The 21465-nt window shown below is 52.0% G+C and overlaps 2 protein-coding genes across 9 annotated transcripts; one reads left to right on the top strand and one right to left on the bottom strand.

Annotated features, from left to right (window-relative positions):
• Positions 1–3982: 3982 nt before the first annotated feature.
• CHRD (chordin) lies at positions 3983–12943 on the bottom strand. Of its 3 annotated transcripts, XM_081302360.1 has the most exons (23): positions 12780–12943; positions 12450–12553; positions 11855–11984; positions 11617–11745; positions 11429–11528; positions 11194–11281; positions 10688–10829; positions 10441–10581; positions 10277–10359; positions 9965–10112; positions 9710–9816; positions 9447–9566; positions 8465–8621; positions 7906–8126; positions 7259–7372; positions 6678–6956; positions 6497–6590; positions 6333–6389; positions 5964–6067; positions 5417–5519; positions 4942–5096; positions 4721–4820; positions 3983–4354 (listed from the first exon to the last, which is right to left on the bottom strand). In XM_081302360.1, the coding sequence occupies exons 1-23, from the start codon at positions 12925–12927 to the stop codon at positions 4299–4301; spliced, it is 2880 nt and encodes a 959-aa protein (XP_081158486.1). In that variant the 5' UTR covers positions 12928–12943; the 3' UTR covers positions 3983–4298. The 3 variants fall into 3 exon arrangements, with proteins under 3 accessions (XP_081158486.1, XP_081158485.1, XP_081158487.1); XM_081302359.1 differs by having other exon boundaries at positions 10277–10581; XM_081302361.1 differs by having other exon boundaries at positions 3983–4351; positions 10277–10581.
• Positions 12944–13519: 576 nt separating this feature from the next.
• THPO (thrombopoietin) lies at positions 13520–20998 on the top strand. Of its 6 annotated transcripts, none has more exons than XM_081302366.1 (5): positions 13520–13657; positions 16330–16494; positions 17132–17218; positions 19103–19270; positions 19503–20144. In XM_081302366.1, the coding sequence occupies exons 3-5, from the start codon at positions 17203–17205 to the stop codon at positions 20009–20011; spliced, it is 693 nt and encodes a 230-aa protein (XP_081158492.1). In that variant the 5' UTR covers positions 13520–13657; positions 16330–16494; positions 17132–17202; the 3' UTR covers positions 20012–20144. The 6 variants fall into 6 exon arrangements, with proteins under 6 accessions (XP_081158492.1, XP_081158493.1, XP_081158491.1 ...); XM_081302367.1 differs by having other exon boundaries at positions 13525–13657; positions 16335–16494; XM_081302365.1 differs by lacking the exon at positions 13520–13657 and adding an exon at positions 14088–15033.
• Positions 20999–21465: the final 467 nt, after the last annotated feature.

The following is a 21465-nucleotide window of genomic DNA, read 5'->3' as shown; positions in this document are numbered from 1 at the left end:
TTCTTGCCATGCCTGTGGAAAGTCACAGCTATGGCCACCTGCTCCAGTTTCATGTGCTTCTTTGCCAGCCACGTCAGATTCATGAGGTCCACCAGCTGGCTAGGCTGAAAGAACATGTACTTGGCGGGTTGTCTTCCCCAAACCTAGGCAGCAGTCTTTCTGCCCCTGAATGGAGAAAGACCAGTGCATTGCTCATCAAGCTGTTCTCCTTCAACTGGCACCTGCTACCTCCACGGGTACCGTGCCAGTCCCACCACACACGAGAGAGCGAGTCTCTGTCCCAGAGACCAGCGACCTCAGCAGGATGCAGGAGGTTCCAAAAGAGAAGAAACCTCACAAAAAGACTGTGGCTCTCCCCTGAGCCAGACCCACAAAGGAAAAAAGACAAGAAGAAACTGGGAATGACACCTCCCAAAGAGTAGGGCCCCTGGCTGCCAGGAGACATTTCCTCTGGAGGACCTCTGTTGCTGCGTGCAGATAGAACAAACTCCAAGCCCACTCTACACCCATCAGTGGAGGAGCTAGGCCCCCACTGGTGGCCTCTAGTCAGTTTGCTGAAAATCAAATCACTGAATGTCAATTTGCCAGATTCTCTGAGCTGTTGAGGATTTTTTTTTTCTCTTTTTGTGCCTCCCTAGACATTTTCCATTCCAATGCACAGATACCCACACGTGCGTTCCACTGCTGTCCCTGTTTGTACGTGTACTTCAGCTCCAGCGGCTGCCACAAGAATATCCCAAATTGGGACATCACAGCCACTTCACAGTGAGGACTGCAGGGGCAAGACCCAGAATGGGAGTGGATCTGGGCAACTAAATGTTTTAACTAACTACACCTCAGAAAACTACTCCGTGGGTTTTTTTTTTTTTAATCTGTTACCTGGAGTCGGAGTACCAAGTGAATTATTCTTTCTTCATCTATTTTCATATTACCACAATTATTCACAAAATTTACTTTTATGAGGAGCAAAAACAATTCTGACAGCTCTCTTTAAACATGAAACCAGTGTCAAAGCCAAACACTGGGGCTGGGGCTGGAGCTCAGTGGCAGAGCACTTTGCCTAGTGAGGCACTGGGTTGGGATCCTTCGCACCACGTAAGAGAAAACAAAGTAAGGGCATTTTGTCTACCGACAACGTTTAAGGCTGGGAATGTGGCTCAGTGGTTAAGCATCCTTGGGTTCAATCCCCAGTACCAAGATAATAATAATTATTTTTTTTAAAGCCAAACAATGGTACAAGAGGCGGTTTCATTCTCAGAGGACTAAAATCACTCCAGAATGCCCAAGAAGCCCTCTTTTTTTGTCATCTGTAACAATGGCATGACCCTGACCACATACATAGACACTACATATATCATTTCCATGCATTTCATACATAGATGTCTTCTTCACACATCTCTGACTACCTTAAAATGTGACAAGCTAAAATATGTCTCTCCCAGCATGCTCAGTGAAATCATTCCTTGCCCCAATTCTGTGAAAACTCTCCTGTCACTTTTGTTATGTCAGAGTGTCACTTTTGCTTTTTCTATTTTCCATTATTCTTATAAAAGACAAAGGGGTGAAATGCCAAAAAACAAAACAAAAATACTGTCGTTCTGAAAAAAATTTTTAAAGCAACCCACTGGTCTTTAGAATGCAATCTTTGCTAGTAGTTGAACATCTCTCATGAAAATGGGGGCCCTGGATCCCCAGTCCCAGTAGATGCCCAGGTACCCCCTCATTTCTCTCTTCCTGGAGGCATTTTCAGAAGTCTATGATCACAGTGTGAAAACTACCTTTCATAAGTCACTGTCATAAATTATTCAAACACACAGACACTGCTCTGGTGACTTGGCCAAAAGTGAGCTGATGTCTGCCAGCAGCCCCATGAGGCTATAGCTCCAAGCTAATGACTGTCCATCACCTGACAGCTCAAACCTGGATTTTGCATATAAAATAATGAATAAAGGGTGTCACTGGGAATTCATAAAAGGTGGTTCCACCAGTAGAACATGTCAAAGTAGAAGACTAAACATGAAAAATTTCTTTTTTGAAAAATAGATGTATCAGAACTATCCCATTCATCCAGTCACTCAGAGCATCGATGTATGACCTCTGCCTTTCTGCTGGAGAAGGCCGGTCAAACCCTCTACAATGTAGAAGACCTCATTGTCCCCAGCATTAGATACCAAATTTTAAACCCTACCAGTTACTAATTTGAGACCGTAAAATGTTCTAACCAGGAAAACTGACCCTCCTTAGGTTGTTTTAGAGTATGGTTTGGTTTCTTTAGAAAGGACTCTCTCATTATGTGCAGTTAGTTGTCTAAAGAGAAATGAATGTGGCACCCCTCTTGTGGTATCTGCACACCAGGACTCCAAGGGGCCTGACATCAAGTCCATCACAAAATGCAAAGGACTAGAATTCCTGGGTCACTACACAACCTCCTTGGGGCTTGAGCAGGGCCTGGGACTAGCCAGCTTTGTTGGAGTGCAGGGTAGGATGGGAAAGTTATTTCAAAGATTTGTCTGAAGAGGATTCTACTCTGCCTGATCCATCAGCTGTTCATTCATTCGCTCAGCTGACATCTAGAGGCCTGCTCTAAATCCCTGCTAAGTGCCTGTAATTCAGGATCCATAGGATTAGATTCTGCCTCATGGAGCCCACTGATCCACCCTGTGGATGACCCAACTCAGCGATGCCTTCAAGAAAGACAATACTGTCAGCATTCATTTTCAGACCAAATCCTCCACCATACCATGGCTGGTGCTGTGCTTAGTTCTCTGCATTTAACCCCATGCTGAATCCTGCTGCTCTTTCACCCCTACCTGGCCCTCATAATCCTCCTACTATGACAGGTCAAGGCCCAAGTTCAGTTATCTCTGTCCTTATCATCCCTTCATCCTCAGCTTAGCTCCTCCACAAACATCATGCCAGATACAATGGAAGCCCGATGCCACTCTCCTCCCCACATTTCTCCCTTACCCAGAGCAACTCCAAAAAATCCCACTATAGCTAGAGAGTGTGCCAGACACTGAGCTATACAAGCACTTGTTCTGATGGTATCCTGTGGGGAGGTATCTGCTTTACAGAAAGGAAAAGGGTTTGTGGACGTGAAATAATTCATCTAGTTAACAGCAGTACTGGAACTTGAAGTTTTGATGGGCTAAGACAATAACTGCTTATCCACATACGACATGTCTGACACTAAATAAAAGGCTATCATCTCCCTCTCGCTCTGCTCTACCAGATCGTAAAATCCCAGATTTAACCCTATAGGAAACAGATCTGCAGGTACATACATTTTAGATTTTTGTGCTGATATCCTTATGTCTCTAGAGCCTGTGGAGCCTGTAGGAATAAGGGGTAAAGGGAGAAAGGTGGAAAAGGACAGGGGTGTTTTGTGCTGCACATCACATCACTTGATCTCAAAATAAACTCAGCCAAAAACCAGACTGGAGTGGATCCCAATCTACTCAGATCTGGACTTGCCCCAGAATGGGTTCAGAACACAGTTCATTTTCAGGAAAGAAAAACAGAAAAGTGTGTTTCTTGCTTTACACAAGGAGAGTAAAGGTAAGTGACATTTTTCTCTCTTTGTAGCAACAACAAAATGGAGTCAGCAAAAATGCCAGCCATGGGTGACTAAACTTGAGTCTAAATCTTGCTTCAGGTTGCCTGGGCTCTGGAGGTTCCAGTGTATCTCAAGGATCATCTCAAGTCCCTCTGCAGAATCCAGGCATGACAGCCAACCACTGCACCATCCTGTTCCCTCTCTAATACTCCTCCAGTTCCAGAGGGTCAGAAGAAAGGCCTTGGAGCCAGAGATCCTACTTGCCTCCTACTCTCAGACTCTTCTCCACTGGGGCCCACTCAGGTCCCTGGCTACAAAGAATCCACCGAAAGCCCAAAGACTGAAAAAAAATGTTTTAATAAATACAAAAATCTCCAATAATGACTCTGCTCAGCTCAGGGGCAGCAGGAGTGGAGTGGGGGGACCCTTAGTGCTGAGTGAGGATAAATTAAAAATCCCAACAAGCCAGTGACATTATATACAGAAGGAAGGGGGTAGGCTTCTAGGCCAGAGGCCAGACAGTAACAAGGCAGGAGTTGGGGTGGATACGGCCTTGGTCTGCCCAGCTGCCTCTCCCCCTTGTGGAGTTGTGGTTCCCAGAGGTAGTGGGGGAAGGAGAAGAGGCAGAACCAAGGAGCCAAAGGCACTGGGCTTCCCCATAGGAGAATGCAGGGTCCTCAGCACCACCCCTTCCCCCAGCTCAGGCCCCATCCTCTTGGTCATATGGCCTTGGGGCTGCTCCCTAGGAGCCTTCAGCTTCTTTCTCAAGCTCTGGAACAGTCCTGGTCTCCGGGGCTGCTGCAGACAGAAGTGGGTAGAAGTTGGAGGAGGAGAGTGGGAACAGAGTGACATGGAGAAAGTCATAGAGGGGCCAAGCAGAGTATCTCTGCTCTGGGCCTAGAAACGCCAGAATTTTCCAAGCAAGCCCATGCATACCAACTATTTGCCCAAAATAGAGTTGCTTAATTCCTCTGATCTTCAGAAATCTCATTTAAATAGAAATTGTAATAAATAACAGCCCACACCCCAAGACCACTCTATGAAGGTAGGCTAGGAAGGCACCTGTGATGCAGACTGTGTGGCTCTAGCATCACAGGGGCTCTCTTCCCTCCCTGGGCTCCCTGCAGCCAGCCCATAGCTGCTGCCCTGGCCACCCTCACTTACGCCGCCGGGGTGTGCAGTGGGAGCAGCATCGACTCTCCTTCCCTGAACTGCAGGATAATGACAGTGAACAGTCATCGCGCTCACAGTGGGGCACCCCTGCCTGGTGTAGAACAGAGCAGTTGCTGAGGGTCACCAGGGCCCACCTCCAGGAGTCTGCCCTCCCTGGAAAGCTATCCCCCCACCAGGCCCCCATTACCCACTTCACACAGGCTCCCACTTACCCCACACCTGCAGGTGATACAGCTCATTTCCCCAAAGGGGGGCACAGATGGGTGCCAGCTCTGGCTCTCTGGAAACCACTGTCCCGCAAAACGGCAGCCCCGGGGCCCATCGGCCTGCATGGGATCCCCCAGCTGGGGATGGGCCCCTGGCCCCACTGTTGGCAGAAAGAGGCAAGGCTCAACCCTTGAGAGCCAATGAGATTTTATTCCTCTTTGAATTCCCAACACCTAGCAGTTTCTGGCACTTAGTAGTTGATGGATAGATGGACAGACAGGGCAAGAACTGGAGCCCATCACACCCCAGTAGCACATGCACATTCTTCCTACTGCATTTAGATCTCTGCTCCATGCCAGACACAGTCAGTGCTGAAGTAGCTGAGAAGCCCCTTCCCCTCACCTTCATCATGCCCCTCCTCACCCAGGTCAAGGCCTGCCCCAGTCCTAAAAGTGAGGCCTCAGTGCCCAAATCCCTCACCTGGACACTGTTTGCAGCAGTCAGTGGGGTTGGCGCGGATGGGCTGGGCACATGCCAGCCGGGGACACTGCACCTTCTCACAGTGAACCTCTCCAGTGCCCCCCTGTAGAGATCCATTGAGTGAAGGGTCAGGAAGAAGGGAGGACACATAAATCTCCCTCTCCTTTTACCACTTCAAATAAAACACGTGTGTGGCCTTTTATTCAGAGGCCTGGGCTTGCTTTATACTCCTAGACTCAGATCCTCATCATTGCGCCCTGCAAAGTAGGTACCACATTTGCTTACAGGAGAGGAAAGGGCGAAGCTCAGGGAGGTTCAGAAAATGCCCAGGGTCACATGGAGCCAGTCAGGGAGCAGAGGCAGAATTCACACCCAGGTCAGCCATTTCCCTTCTGCTACAGGAAGCTGGAAACCAGCTTTCAAAGCCCAAGGAATTTTTCTCATGGTGTTTTCATCCTTGAACCTTCCTCACCAAGGATGGCAGCCCCCTCCCCATCTCTGCAGACCCCGCTGGGTTATGGCACCAGAGAAGATTGGGCAGCCATACCTTGCAGGTGCAGACAGCACACTTAATTAAGCCAAAGGGGGGCACGACGGGGTGCCACCGGGTACCCGCTGCCCGCCAGCTCCGGTCACCATCAAAATAGCAGCCTGGTGGGGGACAGTGCCCAGCTGTCATTAGTACTGAGCTCATCAGCTGGGCCCACAACCAAGGCTTGAGCTTCAGGGCAGCCCCACACTAGCTAACCCAAGGGCCTACTGGATGACTGGTAACACTAATGAGGTCTGTCGGGTGTCACTTGGAATCTGTACCCTTCACCCCCACACACGTAGATTCTCTCCCTCCTTTCCCCCTCCTGGTCCAACCCAAGGCTCCTCTGGATGCTCCAACCCTGCAGGCACTCTTCCAGCTCACCCTCTCCCGGGTCCCGGCTCCTTGGCAGCCCTGGCAGGTCTCTAGCATCTTGTTTCTCTGTGGAGCCAAAGAAATGGTGAGGCAGAGGATGACCATCCCTCCCTAAAGGAAGCAACCCCAAGGGCGGCCCCTGCACTACCTCTGCTCCCCTGCAGGGAACTCACCCGGGCACACGGGGCAGCATTGGTCGGGTGCCTGCACCGGGTGTGGACAGCTGGGGGGTGGACATACCACCGGATCACAGATCACCGTTCGTCTCTGCAGAGAGAAGGGGAGCATTGACGGGGTGCTGAACTCCTAGTCCCAGACCCCGGGCTCCAACTGCGCCCTTTCAGGGCCTCCTACCTGGCAGGTGCAGAGTGAGCAGAGAGGATCGTAGTTGGGCGCCCAGCGAGCCCCGTGCGGGCGCTGTTGCCCCTCGAAGAAGCACGTGTTGGGGTCTCGGGGCCGCCCAGGGCCTCCAGGTTTGACCGGCGCTGGGGCTTCTGGGCCGGGGACCGCCTGCACAGGCAGCGCTGGCAGCGCTGCAGCCGCTGCAACCGAAACGCCAGAAGCCCCCGCCCCCTCGGCCCCGGCAGCAGCCAGGCGCAGGCCGCCCACCTCACATTGGTTACGGATGTGCACCTGGGAGGAAGAGGCCAACTGAGACAGCATCTAGGCCCCCGCTCCAGTCTCCACCTTCGCAGGTCCACCCCTCAGCACCAGGGCGCCCAGGAGGAGGCTATTAGCCTCAGCAATCATCCCAGCTGCAGGGACAGGATGGTGCTCTGCCACCCTCCTTCGGGGACTTTGTGTGGCTTCATCCTCTCCACCAGCCACACTTTGATACTATCCCCTTCACCCCACCCACTGGGGGCTCAGAGAAAGCACAGGAACACAGGGCCAGCCCCATTACACCATCCCCAGTGCCCACAATGCCCACCAACCTGCCCTCGCAGCTCCCCTCTGGGGCTACCCTTAGTGGTGATCAACAGGGAGGCGGTGCCCTGTGCCAGGTGCCGCAGCAGCTCAGGCTCCAGGTCCTTCACCACACCCTGGGCCTACAGGGATACAGAATGAGGGATGGGTTCAAAGCACGTTAGGGCTGAGCCTACTACTGCCCCTCAATTTGCAGATGAAGAAACCTGAGACCCAGGGAGATGGCAATGGTGCAGAACTTGGAAACCAGGTCTCTCTGACTCCAAGTGCACAGCAGCCCAAACTACTTCAGTGGCTTGGCCATCCCACTACCCCTCTGGAGTCCCAGAATATTACATACTACACAAGGGATGTCCTTAGAAAGGAGAATGCATAATAAAAGGCTGAGTCAGATTCACATCAAGACCTGCCTAACTCCTAAGCCCATACCCCTCTGTAATACCAGGCTGCCTGCTTTCTGCTTTCCCAACCACAGGTCCACACATCCCTTCAAGCTAAAAAGCAAGATTTCCCAGGCTGGGGATATGGCTCAGTTGGTAGAGTGCTTGCCTCACATGCACAAGGCCCTGAGTTTGATCCCCAGCAACACACACACACACACACACACACACAAAGGCAAGATTTCCCAAACTGTCTCCCACCATCGTGTCCTCACCTCTGAGCCGTAGAATCCCTTCAGCAGCCGCCGGGGCCCTGGAATTCCAGGAGGCCCAAGGAGGTGAGCAGTGACAGTGCCCTGTTCTGAGCCACCAAGCCCAGCCAGCAGCACTTCATAGTGCAGGTGACAGTGTGTATCCAGGGAAAGCCAGGCATGCCCAGCTGCCTGGCTCTGCATAGGAGGCAGCACCAGGGCTCCCGCCAGGGGCACAGGCAATGCTGGGTTCAGAGACAGAGTAGATGAGAAGGTGGCCTAGAGCAACCCCTTACTCCCAGCATTCCCATCTCCCCCAACATAGACTCTGCAAACTGAAAGGCACCATCAATGGGTCCAGGCCTGGGAGCAGCAAGTTTTAGACTCCTACACCATGGCAACAGGGAGAGAGTCTGCCAGTAGGACCCCCCATCCCCTTACATTCCCACCTTCTCCAGATGTCAATCTGAATCTCAGGCAGAGAAAGATACTCCCTAGGCTCTGGCCCTCTGGCACCATCCCTCATGTGCGTTAGTCACAAGTCCAAGGATACAGAAAGGCAAACAAACCCTGGAACACTCACTATCATGGCGGGCACTGTGCCCACTGTAAGGCAGGGTGGCCACATGCCCCCGCAGCTCTCCATCTGGGAAGTCCTTGGTGCCCACATTCAGGAACAGCTCATTCTGTAGCAGCATATGAGTGCCTCGGGCACCCAGCCCAGGGCAGACACCCACAGCCTGGGGGGCAAGAAAGGATGAGCCCCCTCAGCTTTCACACAAGCCCAGAGGCTGAGGCCTTTCCATCTTTTGTGCCCCAACTACAACAAGATGTATTTCTACACACCAGTAACACTGGATAAGAACTTTGCAAGCCCAGTTTCAAGTCTCTCCTCTGTTACTTCTTAACTATGTGTAACAACCTTGAAGAGTTACTTAACATTTCCAAGCCTTCAATTCCTCATCTACAAATGGGTACTGTAAAAGTAAAATATATATATAAATAAGATAACCAGTGCAGGAGCCGGCAGTAGAAATGTCCAATAGTAGCAACCATATTATCATAGTTATTATACAGTGTATTGCATAGTACTTCTTAACTACTTCAATTTGATTTGACTGTGAGCTTGCTGAAGACAAGGACCACATCTGATTTTCTTTCCTTTTTTTTTTTTTAGTACCAAGTTAAGCACCCCTGAGGTGCTTAACTACTGAGCCACATCCCCAGCCCTTTTAAATTTTTATTTTGAGACAGGTTCTCGCTAAGTTGCTTAGGCCTCATTAAGTTGCTTAAGGCCTTGCTAAGTTGCTGAGGCTGGCCTTCAACTAGATAGAGATCCTCCTGTCCCCTGAGTCACTGGGATTACAGGTGTGCACCACCAACCCCAGCCCCCACACCTTATATTCTTTGTACTCTAGACCCTAGCCTGGGGATCACTAAAAATATGTCAAATGAATCAATTAATCAATGAGAGAGTCTGTAAGTGAAGGATACTGTATATCCCTGCACATCCACCAGGCGTCCCACTGGTGACCCTGGCACTATGGCTCTGCCTGGTGTCTCACCATGTGTCCTCCCAGCTGGAATCCAGCCATGTGGCACAAGACAGTGCGCTGATTCCTCCGCTGAGGCTTGGTCTCCAGTGTCATGGCCACCACCTCACTTCCTGTACCTACCACTTGCACCTGGTGGGCAGGGTGGGGGAAGGCAAATTGAATAGGCAGCAAAGGCCTGAGGCTTGAACCATTACAGGTCAAGAATCCCTTCAGCAACCGCCAAAGGAGGATGGTGACAGCCCTTACCACCTCCTGCAGTCCCTGACTCTTACCTGGTAGATCAGGGAGCCATTTCCTAGCAGTGTGAGGCTGGCTGAGCCGGCAGCACCTGTCTGGACTGGGATTAGGGCATCAGCCCCACAAAGGACACTCTGCAGAACTGTAGAGGGGCAGGACAGGCTTGCTACATGGCCACTCATAGCTTGAGTCCCCTGGAGTCTCCCCCATCCACCCTGGCCTCTTCCCTGGCACTTGTTTGTGCCTCTTGGATGAGTGTACCTCAGGTGCCAGGCCCCACCCTGCCTCACCATCGCAGCTCTGCCTGGCAGCAATGTGTCCACTGATGCGCATTTCTGGCCCACCTGCCCTCTCCAGGGCCATTTGCAGTTCCCCCAACACCAGCCAGTCCATCTCCTGGGCTGTCAGATTGGGCAGCACCTCAGCAAAACCTGGCTCCTGGGAACAGACCAGGGTATGATGGGCACTAGCAAGAGGCCAGGGCAGGTGGCAACAAGAATCAGAGCCTCGGGCTGGGGATGTGGCTCAAGTGGTAGCGCGCTCGCCTGGCATGCATGCGGCCCGGGTTCGATCCTCAGCACCACATACAAACAAAATGTCACCTGGGCTGAGACATTGGCCTGGAGCTCCCGCAATAGCTGACCCTGATGTAGAATCTGGAGCCTTAAGGGAACCTGGGTTGCTCCTGTAATGGGCATACATGTGGACATTTCTAAGAGATAGGTACCCTCTCTGCCCTCTCTCACACTTTCCCCACCACACTTACCCACACTCTTGGGTTCCAGCAGGCCCCGGAAGAGCAGCAAAAAATGCAAGGAGTCCTCTGTATCACTGAGGGTGAGCAGGGTGATACCCCCCACACCCTGCTGTTGTAAGCCTTCTAGAGTCAGGATGGCACTAAAGGTCTCTGAAGGAGGGAGGATGGTGACAGCCCATCAGAAAATCCCCTTCTCAGCCCACCCTGAGAATATAAAGAGTTTTCTTCATATTCAGCAGCTGCATATTCCCCTTACCTGCAGCTAGGGCCCGGTGCCGAATGAGAGGCCCCCAGACCTCCCCTGAAGGGTGAGTAGGTATCACAAGGGCCACATGCAGCTGTTCTGCCCTAAGGAGCCGCAAAGACAACCTAGGCACTGCCCGCCACACCCCACAGACCTGTAACAGAGAGACAAGAAGGGCCCACACTCAGACAGTATGCCGGACAGGCCAGCTAAGAGGCCCAGGCCTGCTGAGGAAGGAATATGGAAGGGAGCCCCCAGGCCCTCCTAGGAAGCTTAAGAAGGTGCCCAGGAGCCAGATGCTTGGGTTCAAATCCTGGCTCCACCACTTACTAGCTGTGTGACCTTGAACAAATCACATTCTGCTACTGAGCCTCAGTTCCCTCATCTGTAAATTGGGCATCATAATGTCAGTGCCTTCCTCCCACTGGGTTGTTCTGAGGACCAAAGGAGGCAATGCAGAGCATGCTCTCAGCACAGTGCCCAGACTGGATAAGCGCTCATAAATGGCATCATCTCACCAGGCCATCTTGGGTGGGGGATGCAGGGTGTTCAAAGAGGATGCTGCCAGTAGAATCTGAGAAGCGGACCCTGCTGGGACGATCCAGCCTGGAAATGAAAAGTCCAGTAAGGCTGGACGGGGAGCCTGGGCCAAAAGCAGCACCCCCACACACACCCCTACCCAGCTTTCTCAGTTCTTCTTCCCCTCTGCAGTTCCCCCAGCTGACCCGCTCCTCCCTTCTTCCCCTTTCTCACCTCCGGTAGGAGATGGAGAAGCGTAGGCTGGAGCGTAGCAGTGAGACTCGGGCACGTGCCACTGCCTGCGACCTCGGCCCAGTCAGCAGCGCCACGAAGTCTGCCAAGGGAGGAAGACGTTATGAGCACTGTCAACCATCGCTGACCGCCGCCCCAGGACTACCTCTAACACACCCATCCCCTCTTACCCGTGTGGCCGTCTGCGCGTGCCCTCTCCTCAGCACCCGGCTCCCCGCGATCACTGTAACTGCGATGCTCCGGATCCCTGGGATATTCGAAGGACAGGCCCGGCCGCTGCTGTTCCGAATTGCTGCGCTCTGTGCCAGGGGTAAGAGACACGGGCTACAGCAGGCCACCCCAATCCAATTAGCCCAGGACCTAGTATTGCACCCTGTTGCCCTCCCCTTACCGCAGAGCTGCTCTTACCTTGGGGGCAGGTCTGGCAACAGTGTCCTGGTAGCTGGTGCGGCTGCCCACAGGCCAGCGTTGGGCACTCAGGTTTGATGTTTTTGCAGCTGACCCTGCCAGGGCCCCTCCCACGGCGACCCCACTGTGGCTGATCTCAGAGAACAGGGAAAAATCAAGTGAGTGCAAGATGTCAGACCGTTAGACTCCAGGGCAAAGAGGGAGAGTCTAGGGACCAGTGCAAAGTCCACCAGCAGAGTCCGAAAGCTCTGGCATTTACAGGTGGAAAGACCCTAGACAAGTCGCTTAACTTCTTTGGGCCTTAGGGTCCCCCTCTGGAAAATGGGGATAATAGTGTTATCTATCTAGCAAAGTTATAATGGTAGTAGAGAGAGAGAGAGAGAGAGACAGACAGACAGACAGACACGGAAGGCACAGAGTGAGCGATCAATAGTAGTCAACACCTGAGACTTAAAGGGGGCGATCCCAGCTTCCTTCGCCAGAAAACTCATCCCAAGTATCTGTGGACCAGTCTCTTCCTCCTGAGCAACTAGAGTGCACTCCGACGTCTCAGAACCCCAGAGGTCCCCGAGCGGTGGCGGTAGGATTCACTCACCGCCTCACAGGCGCACAGAACGCAGCGCATCACCCCAAAGGGCTCCCCCAGGTCCGGGTGCCACGTCTCGTCCAAGGCATAGACCTTCCCGCCGAAGGAACAGCCTGCGGGGACGGGCTTGGCTAGCGGCCGCTGTCCCGCTCGTGCAGTATGCCCGCCTTGGGGGCTGCCCGCCCGGCCCTGGGTCCCCTGGCACAACGCGCCTGGAGGCTCCAGCCCGCCCGCTGCGCGGAGCCACCTGCTCCCGGGGTCCCCTCCCGAACGGTGCGAACTTGCCCAAAGCCGGACTCACCGCCCGCGCCTCCCCCCCAACCTCCGGCGCCCACCTACCTGCCGCTCCCCGAACGGGCAGCGGCTCTTTCTCAGAACGAATGGGCAGCGCGGGAGGCTCCGGGCCGGCGCCGCGGGCCGGCCGGGAGCCGAGCAACAGCAGCCCGAGGAGCAGCAGAGGGGCCGGCGGGGCCGGGAGGCTCGGCATGACGCGAACGGGACAGCTGGGGAGGCGGGCGGGAGGAGGGAGCAGGACGGGAGGAGGGAAGAGGGCCGGGTCGGGGGCGGTCCGGCGGGAGGGGGCCGGGGCCAGGGCCGGGGCAGTGCAGCAAGGGGCTCGTCGGGCTGCCGCAGAGTCGGCGCCGGGCCGGGTGGGGCGGGAGGAGCGGCCGGGAGGAGCGCGGGCGGGCGGGCGCTGACCCGGGCCGTACTCGGCTCTAGTGCCCCGGGCGCCGACTCCGGCCCGTTTTATGCCCGGCGCCCGACGCCCCGGCCGGGGGCCTCCTCCTCAGCAAACGGGGCGGCGGCGGCGGCTCGGCGAGGGGCCGGGCTGAGCCCGGGGGGTCCGGCCCAGCGGCAGCGGCCCGGATCGCGAGTGGGGGAGGGGAGGGAGGGGCTGGGACCGGGCAGGGGAGGGAGGGAGGGGCTGGAGGGAAAGGGGGAGCGAGGGGGTAGGGGGAGGGGAGGGACCAGGGGGCGCGAAGAGGGGAGGAGAGGCGGGCCTGGAGCCCCCAGCTGCCGGCGGCCGCAGAATGACTGGACCGGGACATGGGTGTCCAGCCCAGGACCAGATTCTCAGGGCCAGGGAGGGGCCAAGGCTGGGCCTGAGGCCTGGACGGGTCACTGGGCAAGGACCTTCCGGCTTGAAGGATGAAGACTTGCCTTTAAGGATGACAACTGATCTCTTCTTGACTCTAGGCCCTACTTCCCCCTCTGAGGTCTGTCCTCATTCTAGAGATTCCCAGGACAGAGACTTATGCAGTAACTGGCAGTGTTACCCTTGGGGTAGAGTGTCATTGTTTCCCACTCTAACCTGTCCTCAAGCCCATTCAACCATCACCCTCTTGCTCTCTCAACCTCTTCCTTCACCCAAGGGACTCTCTTCCTCTCCAGCCCACCCCCAATCTCCTTTGTCTTGGTTTTCTGGTCATGTCTCCCTGTTCCCTCCCACCCCCACATCCCCACCATCCTCCCAGCTATCCCAGCACCCTCCTTCCTAATCTTGGGAGGCATCTCGTCTGTCTGAACTGGAGAATTCCGGGATCTAGGCCATACTCCTAGCAGACAGCCCCATCCTTGGGAAGAAGAACCAGAGAGAGCCTGAGGAAGAACTAGGGGTAGAAGGTGGGAACAAGGTCAAGCCAAGAGGCCCCTGAGGAAAGAGACTGTAGGGAGACTGGAACTGAGGGGAAAGCAAAGTAGTTAGAGCCAGGGCCAAAGGAAAGAGGGGGGTGGCAGCAGGGAGGTATTTGCGGGGGAGGCTCAGCAGCTGTCTTTCTTAAGACAGGGACACATGGGCCTGGTTATTTTTCTTGTCACATGTGGAGTGGTAAGAGATGGAAGAGGGCAAAAGACAGGGCAAGCTCAGGGCATGGACACAGAGGTAAGTGGATTTAGTTGTCCAAGCCCTTGGGCCCCAGCAGAAGAGCACCTGGACCCACCCCTCACCCTCCAGTCCCTTCAAACTGTCCACACCCTTTCTCCATACCATGACCCCTAATAAGATCTTTCTTCAATATAGGCAATGCCCAGATTCCATTTGGGAAAGGGGAATTACAAGATGAGACTCCCTAGGGAGTTGTAGGAGAAACCTGGAATCTGACAGCTGGTATGGTGTTCAGAGAGAAGAAATTTGAATAGCTAAGAACTGAAAACCTCATCAATCTGAAGCAAGACTTTAGATTTCCCTCAGGACAAACATGTCCTGCCAGCTATCTCCTGGACAAAACCTCTATTCCTTTCCCATCTCTCTCCCAGCCAGCTCCCAGGTTTCCATCTTCTAGGAAAAGATGGATCCCCCTATGCAAATCCTCCCTGTGGTGTGTGGGGGTGGAGGAGCTGGGCTCCATTAGTGGACCATGGTCCAGGCAGGGGCTCCAGGTCCAGCTTAGATAGGAGGAGAAGGCGTCACTTCCGGGGCCTTCGCCAGTGTCTGGTGGCTCTCTGCTCTCTGATTGGGCAAAAGTGGCCAGGTCAAGCCTGTGACCCCACTGCAGTGGAGGGGCTGTGCCCCAACGCCACATGTCTTTCTACTCATCTGCTCCCCAGAGTGCTGCCTGCTGTGCACCTGGGTCCTTAAGCCCTTCTCTACCCGGTGAGTGGCAAACAGGGTTTGGGGTTAAGTGAGGGTATGAAAGACAGGAAAGAAGAGTTGGGCTCTAAGCTGGGGGAGGGGCAAGCAAACTGGAACCTACAGGCACTGACCTTTGTCGAGAAGAGTGGAGCCTTCCCAGAATGGGAGGAGCAGGACAGGGCAGGGGTAGGGGGTGGGGTGCTGGTTTCTGAAGGACTGATCACAGACTTAGTGGAATATAGCACAGGCCTCCCGAGATCTAGGAAAGGGGACACAGGCCCAGGGAGAAAATAAGAAAGGAGGTACATGTAGGGTTAGAAAACACAGCACTAAAATAGACGCGGTCCAATCCCCAGTCTTACCGGCTCATTTTTTGTTAGCTTAAAGTTCTGAATCCTGGGACTGGGGAAGCTGGGTCAGGCAAGCCAGGGCACAAGGAGAACATAAAGGGAGGAGGGCTCATGCATGTTGACAGACCTACAGGAAATCCCAATATTGAATCAGGTGCAGGCCTCTTTGCACAACTTGTGAACGGAGGAGGAAACCATGTGGGGGGTCTTGTGAAGGAATCAGAAGGGGTCTGCAGAGGGGGCAGGGAAGCAGGTGTAGCCATGAGACAGATAACTTGGCCAGTCAGTGTCTAAAGTAAGGTAAGCCATGTAAGGTGGGCATCACCTCACTAAGCTGTTGCTCATTCCTGGGCCACTTGCCTCAGGAAGGAAATCCCAGGACTATTAGTTCATCTCTTTAACTTGGATAATAGGATATATCACAACTTGGAATGCAAAGAAAAACTCCAGGAGACTATATGGGTAGGGTAAATAGAGAAAGAATGAGAGGTCAATGACTATGGTACCCCCTTTTAATCCATGTCCTCCTGTGGTCCCAGTTATATTTCTGCCCAACACGGAAGCCACACTGCAACACATCGTGCATATTTTCAACTTCCTGATCCTTGCTCTGGATCCTGTTTTCCACTCTTCAGGCTCCCTTCTCTAACCCGATCCCAGATTTCTTCCAACCTAACAACCAAGGTTACTCAGAATTTGAGGCCAATAAAGGTGTGTGTGTATTCACACAAGAGTGCATATCATGTTCTGCTGCCCTCAGCGTGTATGTGGGTGGAGGGACCAAACCAGTACCAGAGTCACTGAGGACCCCTGACAAAGTCAGGAGACACCATATGCTGTGATCACAAGAAAACCTGGGAGCCATCAGAACTTTAGTAGCTCAAGCTCTCCCAGCATCTGTTCCCCCTGCCAGGCAGTCTTTTTTCTTAAAACTTGATAAAATATTCACCACTTTTGTAACTTTCAGGATAGTTTCCAGACTGTCTTCCTCGGCCCTCCTGTGCCCCACCCCACTCTGCCCAGAAGTGCAAAGAGCCCAAGCCGCCTCCATGGCCCCAGGAAGGATTCAGGGGAGAGGCCCCATACAGGGAGCCACTCCAGCCAGACACCCCAGCCAGAATGGAGCTGACTGGTAAGATCACACTTGAGGGGCTAGGCCCAGGCTGGAGCATGGCAGGGAGAGAGAATAAATAGGCATGCTGCAGGGGTGGGGAATTAGGGAACCAGTCTCCCAGGAATAAGGTATGTCCAAGTAGAAGATTCCCTGGATTTCAGGTCTGGGTCCTAAATGGGATTTCCTGGACCATCACCCAACAATGATTTCTTCCTTATCCACCCCGTTCAACCTCACTTCTCCTCATCTAAGAATTGCTCCTTGTGGTCATGCTTCTCCTTACTGCAAGACTAACTCTGTCCAGCCCGGCTCCTCCTGCCTGTGACCCCCGACTCCTAAATAAACTGCTTCGTGACTCCCACGTCCTTCACAGCAGACTGGTGAGAATTCCCAAGCACTAGCTTCTCTATTCACTTAACTGGTAAGGTACCCTCAACCCCATAACTTCCTCTCACTCCCGGACCAATAACTATTCTTCCAACATTGCCTTTGACCTACTGATCACCACTCCCTGTCAAGAATTGTGATTTGCACTAGAGCCTCTTTTAGAAGCTCTGGACTGAACATAGTGCTCATGGAAGGCTAGCCCAGTCACTGGGCCACCATACCCTCTATTTCATCTCTCTTCTCCCCCACACATTTTTTTTTTCAACAGAGCCAGTGCCCAGACATCAATCCTTTGTCCACCCCTGTCCTGCTACCAGCTGTGGATTTTAGCTTGGGAGAATGGAAAACCCAGACGGTAAGAAAGTCATCCCTGGGATGTCTGGGCTGGGGGCATGGCTCAGTGGTAGAGTACTTGCCCAGCATATGTGACCCTGGCTTTGATCACCAGCAACACACACACACACAACACACACACACACACACACACACACACATGGAACTCCATCCTTTACTTTGGCTCCCCAAATTCCTGTCATTATCAGCTCATTATCAGCTCCCTACTGCTTTCCATGGATCCTTCATTTTTTTTTTTTTTTTTTTTTTTGTGGTGCTGGGGATTGAACCCAGGACCTTGTGCATGCAAGGCAAGCACCCTACCAACTGAGCTATATCCTCAGCCCATCCTTCATAATTCTTAAGGTCACTAAAAATAATCTCATCTTCAGCTTGGCCACCCTAACCCAATATACATTCATCTATGTGTATCCTGTGGACAAGATGATGGATTTCAGGCCCAACATGTCAAATAGATTCAAAGTTAAACATCATGAAAAGCTGGAGAAAGGGGCTGGGGATATAGCTCAGTTGGTAGAGTGCTTGCCTCGAATGCACAAGGCCATGGTTTCAATCCCCAGCACCATACATACACACACAAAAAAGCTGGATAGAAGTCTATCATGATCATGCCTTTAAGACTGTTCAACCTTCTTAAGTTGGCACAGAGAAGTAAGATTAATCTGTATCCACAGATGACACGATGCTGGGAAGCACCACTAACTGAAGTCAGAATCAAGATTCCAATCACTAAAAACTTACATCATAAACAAGATGAAATTTAATAGACACGTGTGTAATTCTACGTGTAAAATGAATAAAGTCCTATTCCAGCTTAAGACCCTGAAGCCCTGCTTCCCTCATTTAAGCTTCTGGCCCTAGCACTTCCTATGAAAAAGATTTGGAAGTGTTAAAAAAAAAAAAAAACTTAGCAAGTAATGGCACTATTAAAGCAACTATTTATTTGTTTGTTTGTTTATTTATTTATTTATTCCTTTTTGCAGAGCTAGGCATTGAACCCAGGGCCTTATGCATGAGTTACAACCCCAAATCAGAAGCAATTGGTTTTAAAGCTAGCAATTCTAGACTGCTTTAGATGTTTAGTAACAATATTATGGAAATATTCTTAGAACTCTATTTTGAGTGGATTGCACTTAAAAGCACTGGTCTGAGTACTGAACATCCCCTTCAGGACACATGCTAATTTATTAAAAGGGACCATATTAAACTGTCCAGAAAGAAAAACCTGCATAGTGAGAGCCTAGAAAAAAATGTTATGTGAGACATGGTTAAAAAGACATGTCTGATTAGCTTGAAGAAAAGTAATAGTCTTATGGTAAAGCAAGAAATGTTTCCACTTATGACTCAGGAAACCTACTTGGGATGCAGGACTCATTGGCAGGTCAACTCTTCTACCCCCCAAGATCTCTAGAGTCCCCCTCCTTTCCTCAGGTCTGCTTGGATCACTGGGTCAGAGGAGGACAGTTGGTCCCTATGGATCACCTATAGTTCAAGCTCTGCCATTTATTAAGTCCCTTCCCTTCCATTATTTTGGAGCCTCAATTCTTCATGTAGTTTAAAAATGCTATGGTCCTAATATTTTGTAGCAAAAAGAGTAGACTTACGGCACTAGTTTTCAAGAGCTAAAAGTTATAACCGTGCAGAACTTTCTGACTGAAAGTTGGTGTAAGACCAGGCAGGGTTGCCGGACAGTGGAGTTATTGAAGCAGAGGCCGATGACCAATTGTCGGGAGACTGCGAAAGAATTCCTGTGCTGGGTGGGACCCTGGTCCTGTCCAATTCTCAGCTCCTATGATTCATTCTGCTGGCTACTCCTACAGGCTCCCCACCCGCTATTAGCATGCCCTTTGAAGCAGTCCGCTTCTTTCTTCCATCTCTTTCCCAGGAGCAGACCAAGGCACAGGACATTCTGGGAGCAGTGACCCTTCTACTGGAGGGAGTGATGGCAGCACAGGGACAGTTGGGTCCCACCTGCCTCTCAGCTCTCCTGGGACAGCTTTCTGGACAGGTCCGACTCCTCCTTGGTGCCCTGCAGGGCCTCCTTGGAACCCAGGTAAATCCCAAGCTGAGGAATCCAAAGAAATTGTCCTCTGACTCAGTCTCCCTAAATGACCTGGGGGAAGAAAGGGAATTCAAGGGATCTGGAGGGTAGAACTGGTCTGCCAAGGAGTGTTCCTTCCTAGTCATAATGCCTGGGTACAGACACCCTATCTGTCCTACATAGTCAAGGGAGACCTGATATCTTAGGCCTGGTCTCTGATTTCAGGCCCATCCTCTGCCCTCAGCTTCCTCCACAGGGCAGGACCACAGCTCACAAGGATCCCAATGCCATCTTCCTGAGCTTCCAACAACTGCTCCGAGGAAAGGTGCGTTTTCTTCTGGTTGTAGGAGGACCTGCCCTCTGTGTCAGGCGGTCCCTGCCCACCACAGCTGTCCCAAGCAGTACTTCTCTATTCCTCACACTGAACAAGCTCCCAAACAGGACTTCTGGATTGTTGGAGGCGAACTTCAGTGTCTCAGCCAGAACTACTGGCTCTGGACTTCTGAGCAAGCTGCGGGGATTCAGAGCCAAGATTCCTGCTCTGCTGAATCAAACCACCAGGTCCCCAGACCAAATCACTGGATACCTGAACAGGACACACAGACCTTTGAATGGAACTCATGGACTCTTTCCTGGAGCCTCACCGGGGACCCTAGAAGCCCCAGACATTCCATTAGGAACTTTGGGCACAGGCTTCCTGTCACACAACCTCCAGACTGGATCTTCTCCTTCCCTAACCCATCCTCCTACTGATCAGTACACACTCTTCTCCCCTTTACCCACCTTGCCCACCCCCATGGTCCAGTTCCACCCCCTGCCTCCTGACCCTTCTGCCAACCCTACTAACCCCCTTCTAACCAGAGCCCATCCTAACTCTCCAAATCTGTCTCAGGAAGGGTAAGGAATGCTGACACTGACAATATTTGCAGTGTCTCTCATGTGCAGTTCCCTTCCGTGGAGAGGCTCTGGAAGACAACTGCAGATATACCAGACATCCTGTTTCCACCTGAAAGCCAATACTCTGGTAAAGGTGAATACACAGGAAAGAAAAAGGGACTGTTTTTTTTTCACTGTACATTATAAAACTTCAAAAGTTATTTTTTAAGCTATCAACAATATTCATCAGAGCAGCTAGTTATCTTTGGTCTATTTTCTGCATAAATTTGAAAATCACTAATTCTCTATAAGCTTTTTATTCATATAATAATTCTGCAAAGGCCTGTTCTGGCCTCACCTTTGAACAGAGATGGAGACTATCTTTGTGTCAGAAAACAGAAAGGGTAGTTTCCTTCGCTTCAAGTTTAAGGCCCTCCAGTGCCTGGTTCCCTTTACTGTCATTCTCTGTGGGACTGTTTGGTCCTCTATTCTTAAGAGATTCTTACTTTTGATAAATGAGTAACAGATGTCTCTCAGAAACACTGTCCCTATAAAATTGACAAAACTAAGGCTGTAAAAGAATAAATGAGAGAACCCCAAAGCTCACTAAAAAGCAAAGGAAAGATGTTCTTCACAGGAGGTACCCCCACACACACAACCCCACCTCCCAAGAAAGCTAACACTCACCCCCGCCCCAGGTAAGGCTATGTAGACAGTTCAGTAAAGACAAGACCTGAATGTGACAGCTGAGCAAATAGCTAGCCCTTCAGCAGCTCAGTAGGAGGCTTTGCCAGGCCTGGGCTCTTGCCTCCCTCCTGTGGAGGTCAGGGGGAAGTGCAGGAAGTGGCATGAGCTCCTTAAGCTGGAAGAGCAGGACAAACAAGAACAAGTTGAAGGCTCCCTTCTCAAACCCTACAAGTGCATCTAAAGAGCAGCCCAATATGATTACCATAAACCCAACTATGGGATCCCTAAAAAGAAGGTGGGGTTGCAGGGCACAGGTAGCACACACCTGTAATCAAATTACTCAGGAGGCCAAAGCAGGAGGATCACAGTTCAAAGTCAGCCTCAACAATTTAGCAAGAACCTGTCCCTGCTTCCCCCAACACCTCAAAAAAGGGCAGGGGATGTGGCTCAGTGGTAGAATGCCCCTGGTTCAATCTCCTGTACCACAGGGAAAGGTGGGGGGTGGGTAGACTTCAGAGGCTTTGCAAATAAGTCTTGCTGTCTTGGTGCTCAGGAAGGGGAGGTTTACCTTGTGTACAAAGATCAACTTACTACATTCTGAGGTTCCTGTAGGAAAACTAGTAGGAACTTTTCCCTCTCTCCCA

The sequence above is a fragment of the Spermophilus citellus genome, assembly GCF_964194105.1.
Source record: "Spermophilus citellus genome assembly, chromosome: 7".
Lineage (NCBI taxonomy): Eukaryota > Metazoa > Chordata > Mammalia > Rodentia > Sciuridae > Spermophilus > Spermophilus citellus.
Note: the sequence above shows the minus strand (reverse complement) of the source record. Positions and strands in the feature narration are given on the sequence as shown.